This window comes from Procambarus clarkii, chromosome 25, assembly GCF_040958095.1.
Source record: "Procambarus clarkii isolate CNS0578487 chromosome 25, FALCON_Pclarkii_2.0, whole genome shotgun sequence".
NCBI classification, from domain to species: Eukaryota; Metazoa; Arthropoda; class Malacostraca; order Decapoda; family Cambaridae; genus Procambarus; species Procambarus clarkii.
In genome coordinates this window covers 3269700-3276950 of record NC_091174.1, presented here as the reverse complement: position 1 = coordinate 3276950, position 7251 = coordinate 3269700, and the positions used below count along the sequence as shown (strand labels likewise).

Sequence of the window (7251 nt, the reverse complement as noted above, 5' to 3'; positions counted from 1 at the left end):
TTCACTTGTGTGGACCACTCTGGCTGGTGTTTGGTTACTATGTGTCACTTGTTGTGTAGACCATTCTGGCTGGTGTTTGGTTCATATGGTTCACTTGTTGTGTGGTCCACTTGTGTGATCCCACTTGTCTTATGAAGGAATTATTAATTGTAATCTACGATAGAATGAGACAGTTTTCCACCACTCTGTGAACTATGTCTCAACATCGTAAGCTTGTGGACCACTTGTGGTCCACTTGTGGTCCACTTGTGTGGTCCACTTCTGTAATCCAACTTGTCTTATGAAGGAATTATTAATTGTAACCTGTGATGGAATGTGAAAGTTTTCCACCACTCTGTGAACTCTGTCTCAACATCGTAAGCAAATCCGAACATCCCCCGCTTCGGCGAACCATTGTTTGTCGAACCGGGTGAAAAGTGTGCGAACTAGCTGAAGATTTTTTAAATTGAGGTATGTTGAATCGAGGTTGTTATGTACATATATATATGTGTATGTATATATATATATATATATATATATATATATATATATATATATATATATATATATATATATATATATATATTATATAATATACACACACACCTACCTACGTATATATACACCTACATATTCACCTATGCAGATGAGGAGTCACAATAACGTGGCTGAAATATGTTGACCAAACCACACACTAGAAAGTGAAGGGACGACGACGTTTCGGTCCATCCTGGACCATTCTCAAGTCGATTGTAAACAACCCCACAGTCGACTTGAGAATGGTCCGGGACGACCCGAAACGTCGTCGTCCCCTTACTTTCAAGTGTGTGGTTTGGTCAACATATTCACCTACATATATTCACCTACATATTATATATATGTTGGTGTGTATACACACATAGTTCATATTAATATATATTCACACTCAAACTAACATATACATACATATGAATGTACAATCATTTTTCCACTTTACAGGTAGTGGTGGTCCAGAAGAGGCTGACCGTCCCTTTCTTTGTGGTGATGACTTGCGTCATGATATGCGGTATGATCCACAGCCAGAGCCCAGAACTGACTTGCGTCATGATCCTCCTTTAGACCTCCGTGGTGATGTTAGAGACCAGCGAATCGACCCTCGTGCAGACATTCGGGGAGAGATACAAGGAGGGGGAGATAGATTAGGATCCTCTCCACCACTACCTCCTAGCTCACTACCACATTCATGTCAGCTTTGTGGAAAACTCATTTCATGTCGCCGTAATCTGTGGAAGCACATGGAACGTGTCCACTTCAACAACCCCGCCGTCCGCTGCTCGCTTTGTGCTAAGATGTTCAAAAATAAATATGCCCTTAAGGATCACCAGCGCATCTATCATGGCGGTTTGAGTGAGCCACCACCACCTCCCCCACACTCTGCTTCCTTACTATCACGCATCCTCCAAGATCCTCGGCACCAGCAACCTCCCCAGTCCCATGATCACAGAGGACCACCACCTTTAGAAATGTCCCAACCTACACTTCTGCCTCGTGATTCCCACCTTCGCCACCACATGGACTCATCTCATACGCAAGCTATTTCCCGTAGACACCATGAGGATGAGGATGTTGGTGGTGGAGCTGCTTACCCAGGCATGGGTATAGGCACTATGATACCACAGTCTCTGGCTCCAACTATAGTAGGAAGCCCGTCCTCACTCAGTGGCCCGCGCCCTGAGTGGCCTGCCCAGGACAACCCCTTGGCACTGGTTAATAGAGCTCTACTCACAGAGTTGCACCACTTGGTAACTAAGGCCGACTAAGCACTAAGTACGGTAGGTGGTCGTGCTGCTCGCTAGTCTGCCCCGCACCAGTCACTCCGGTGGTACTCGGCCCCATAAACCCCTCATCCATGAGGGTGCACCTCGCCCGGCCGTCCTGTGCCCTGCCGCTGGTGCTGGTTGGTGTGAATCCATGCCCTTACAACGACCACACCTGCACCGCCCACTCTGGGAACCTGTGGGATATATGTTATCCTTGGTATCCAGTGACAGCTGTTGTAGCCAGCCAATAACATCTTTATAATGTGCCGAAGTGGGCCTAGGCGGCCACTGTATCTCATTCTTGATAGCTTTAACCTCCTTCGGAGTCCCGCTGTTACCAAACGGGAGCCGTGTCCCTGTCTGGTGCCTGTTCGACACGGCATGTAGTCGTTACCACGATAGTCTCTCCAGTTGTGTGTTCAGCTCGCACCCGCAGCTACCCTGTAAGTAGGCAGCCTAGAAATTGGACGCACATGCTTCCTTAACTCACTGACTCAACAAGAGGTCCATAGTGACAGTCCTGAGGTTATGACGACATCTGCTGGTGGAGTTGGAGGCATTGAAATCTGCTTCGGATTTTTCATTCCAGCAGTCTGTAAACCTGTGATTGTGATCGTGATATGAGTGACTAATTAAGGTGTATGGATAAAAATTTTAATATATTGGATTTATTTATCTCAAACAAATACCCAAAATAGCATATATTGGCTGTGATAGAAATAATATGAATATTGTATGGATGTGATGGAAAATCCTCTTAATGAACTTACTTGAAGATTCTGAATCAGTAATCAATGTGTCCTACACATGACTGCCTGAGTCGCGCCTTGAACTCGGTGGTCCACGGAGGCAGCACAAAAGGTGTCCCCTGCTTGCGTCCATTTAGAACTGGCATAATGTATTCCTGCTGCCTTGGTGTCTCAATTTGTCCAAAAAATATGGCTAGTCATTACCTGTGTCACATATAAGAGACAAATGGCAACAATGTCTTATGTGGCATCAAGTATAATTTTTTCTTGGCCAGCTCATTAAATTGTTAATTAATAATGCTTTCTCCTTCACTTGTAATACAGTTTGTCAATATTTAATCAACAGGGTAAAATATAAATATTTCAGATATAAATAATAATTTTGAAGTTCTCTGTCATTGACGTTGCTCTCCTCAAATGGTCAGGCATATGTTTGCTTATGTGATTCAAGTTGCATGACATAAATACACCCATAGCACTAACATGTTAATGCACCCATTGTTGAATATACATAATTCCTTGTTCCCAGTTGTTCCGGTCAGTATTTCTAAACATGGCACAAATTGATGTTCTAACTGTCATTTTGAACATCCATACAGTAATTATATGCTTGCACAGATGTTTTCTGGTTGCTCACAACACAATGTATACTATCTAGGCTGAGCTGTGGTCCATTACATATGACAACTTTGTCTTGCGCCATGGCACTGGAGAGCAATCTTTAATGCACCACTAGTTTGGGCCTTTTGCTACTGTACAGAGATTTGTGCCTTGTGCCACCATAGAAAGCTCCACCTTTTTGTCACTGTAAGTTATGCCAGTATTTAGAGATCTGACTAAAGAGCCAATGTATAGAGAGCTGTGCCTTGTGCTATTGTATTGTAAAGAGTTTTGCACCTTGTGCCACTATTTAGAGAATGTGCCCTGACCAACCAGACACTAAAGCCTTGTGCCAGTTCCATTTATATTCATTAGGTACTGTTATCATGCTCAGACATGAAGCTCCACATTACACATGTAGGTTACTGCTGTGTACTGAGCTAGCCTTAAAATCATCATGGATAGGACAAGGTTTTTAATATTTACATAGTGTAGTGTGGAATAAAGTCACCTGTTGTTAGTATTGATTACAAGTGTGTCACAGAGATGATTCAGTTATGGAGCCATTATGTAGAAAAGTGGAACTGTGGTCCACTATGCAGGGGAGCCATTGTCACAGTGCAGCATCCATGGACCAGTGGGAGGCAGCCACGTTTATACTCTCTACTTTCGTGAAGGCTGTGTCTCCGTTTCTGTGATGTATTGAAGTGTGCTGTTGTAACGGTTATGCAGAGCTCTTTATATTTTTGATACTGTAGAGTATTTTGCGCAAGGTTCCTAGGTATAAATGATAATTTACATAATTTAGAATCTAAGTGCAATCATACCAAAAGATAAATAGAGGGTGGCCCATTTGCCACCATATAATGGATGCTGAGACATGCAAACTGATAGCTAAGAGTCTGTCATCAGCTAAAATTATTCTTATAATTTAAGAGCATGTTTTGCAACATTTATTGTACTATATACCAGTACTTGAGGATTGCACTTAAATTCTTAGTGAAGATGCAAGTTGCCACGTCCAGAGCAATATGGTGGAGGAGGATGGATATTTTGTTGCTCGAACTGGTTTAAAAGTTAGGGTTACAACTGAACACTTTTCTTAAATAGAAAAGGGATAATACCCAAAACTGCAGTTATAGACTAAGGCATGGAGAGTTTCCTTATTGGCTGTGGAATGGATAATTATTATAGTAGTGAAGAAGGGGGGAGGGGTTGAAATCAGTGATAATCTATATTTTACTATTTATGATGGTCAATTGGTGATATTCTCTATTTTAATATTTATGGTTTGTGATAAAGTGATTGAGCTTTAATACTGTGTATTTTTAAATGAAAATAATTGGGATAATCATCAGATTGTGTCTTAGAATAACTTGAGTTTATTTAAATGTATATATTAATGATAAGGATGAGCACACATGTACGAGAGAGAAGTTTGAAGATTTCAGTTGGACCAGGTCTTTCATATAAGGTGTCTTGTGAATTTTATAATATTGGAGGATGCCTGGTGAGCCCAGAGATGTCCTACTAGGACTTGCCTCCACCACCACCCTCCTGGGCATGCTGGCTAGGCTGGGGAGTTTGGCTGCTATGAGAGAGAGAGAGATCCAAGAGTGTGTGTGTGTACTCATCTCTACAGTCCGTGCCCAAAATCCTAGGTCTCAACCTTTATTTACACTTGCTTTTGCTGTACAGTATATAACAGGAAGGTAAGGTTGTAAACTTGGATTTTGTGTATTGTCTTAAACTGGGTCTCGGCAACTTAACAAGTGTCTCTTATCTCAGCAGTTGCATGTATAAAAATGTTTGCGTTATGTCTCTGACATGTTTCATAAGCCTTTATTATGTAGACTTAGGAAAACGCAGTAAAGAACCTATATGTTTCACAATAATGATCATGAACGTTTATAATGGGTAGTAATGAACTGAAAATTTATTACAACTGTAATAGTTCTAATATGATAAGTTGCTTGGATGTATAAAGGTATTGTGTTAGCCTTGCGAGTCAAAGTCTTGGACCTATCCATATTAATGCTTGTTAAAACAGTGCCTACATATTTTAATCGTTGAAACCAATATTAATACATAACTAATTTTATACAATGTATCTTTTAAATAGTATTCATAAATTGTTTCTGAATTCAGGAACACCTCAGTTTTATTCCTAGTGTGTGTGTGTATATGTACGTATGTATGTGTAGTACATATATATATATAATGTATATATACATTTTATATATATATATATATATATATATAATATATATATATATATATATATATATATATATATATATATATATATATATATATATATATATATATATATATATAATATATATATATATATATATATAAATAAAATATGGGGTACCACCTTTGGTTGCTTCTAGGGACCCATAAGCCTCGAAGAAGACGATTTTCAGCACCCGGGACAGCCATGTTGGGCTCTCTCATGAACTGACAAACATTGTCTTCTCCTACCACCCCCCTTTTTTATATTTATATATATATATATATATATATATATATATATATATATATATATATATATATATATATATATATATATATATATATATATATATATATATATATATATAAAATATTTATAATGTCGTACCTAGTAGCCAGAACACACTTCTCGGCCTACTATGCAAGGCCCGATTTGCCTAATAGGCCGAGTGATTTTCTTTATTTCCAATAAATTGTTTCCAATTAGTTTATTTGAATTATTATTATTATATTAAGAACATAAATTATTGACTTAGTTGTGTTAGTTTAGGTTAGGTTAGGTAGGGTTGGTTAGGTTCAGTCATATATCTATGTTAGTTTTAACTCAAATTTAAAAAAATTAATTCATACATGATGAAATGGATAGCTTTATCATTTCATAAGAAAAAAATTTGAAAAATATATAAATTTGGGAAAACTTGGCTTATTAGGCAAATCGATCTTTGCATAGTAGGCCAAGTACTGCGTTCTGGCTACTAGGTACAACACACACACACACACATATATATATATATTATATATATATATATATATATATATATATATATATATATATATATATATATATATATATATATATATATATATATAACTACACTTGGGTAATTACACTTCGTTAATTACACAAACACACACACAACTGTCAGTAGTTTCAAAGTGTTATATGAAAGAGTACTGGAAAGACAGGGCACCATGAGTGTAGCTTTCATCCTGTAACTACACTTTGGTAATTACACACACACACACACACACTGTCGTTATATGACAAAGAATGCTAGGAAGACGGGACACTGTGTTAAACGACAAAGAGTACTGGGAAAAAGTGACACCGCGAGCGTAGCTCTCATTCTGTAACTACAGTTAAGTAATTACACATACTGTATAGAAAACTCCTACTTATCTGAATTAATTGTGACGATCTCTTCTGTTGCATTGGTATTTCAGGCTGAGCAGGCATTTTGTTTTTCTACTTTTGTCTGATAAAGATTTTTTTTATTTATGCAAATGGCAGAACAAATATTTTTCAAATGAACCGGAATATTTTTTTAATTTTTTATTCTACGTTTACTGTATTTTGAATGGAGACTGGGATTAACGTTTATAGGCTAAAAATTGTCTCAATTATTGATCACATCTATATGCAGTTCTTGATATATTAAAAATGATTAATTTTGTAAGTTTCTTCTTTGCAAGCGAGAGCTAAAAAATATTTAGAAATTGTCCATATTCTTCTTTTTATGTAGAAAATTTCAAAATAATTAAATTCTAATATTGATTCCAGTTTTTGACATTTGGATAGAGTTACTCCTTGATTTTTGTAATATTATTTTATTTTTTTATTTTATTTTATTATTCTACAAATAATATTTTATTTGTAATAAATTTTTTAGTGTAATGATATACAAGGTCAACAATTATTTTAGTTAGTAATTGTTATGTATGATTAAAAAGTTTATAATTTTATTGCATACTAATTGCCAGAGAGATGTCAAGTTTGGGTAATTATAGGAATTTATAACCAAAACTAAATTTTCTTATGATGTTACTGTAACCAGATTCATCTGTTTGATCCAAAATACAGTACTATTACATCATAGACGGAAGCT

The 7251-nt window shown here is 37.0% G+C and overlaps 1 protein-coding gene across 1 annotated transcript; it reads left to right on the top strand.

The window, feature by feature from the left end:
- Window positions 1-872: 872 nt before the first annotated feature.
- On the top strand, window positions 873-4950 carry LOC123756415 (uncharacterized). Its single transcript, XM_045739554.2, has one exon. It carries the CDS (start codon window positions 927-929, stop codon window positions 1776-1778), a length of 852 nt encoding a protein of 283 aa, XP_045595510.2. The 5' UTR covers window positions 873-926; the 3' UTR covers window positions 1779-4950.
- Window positions 4951-7251: the final 2301 nt, after the last annotated feature.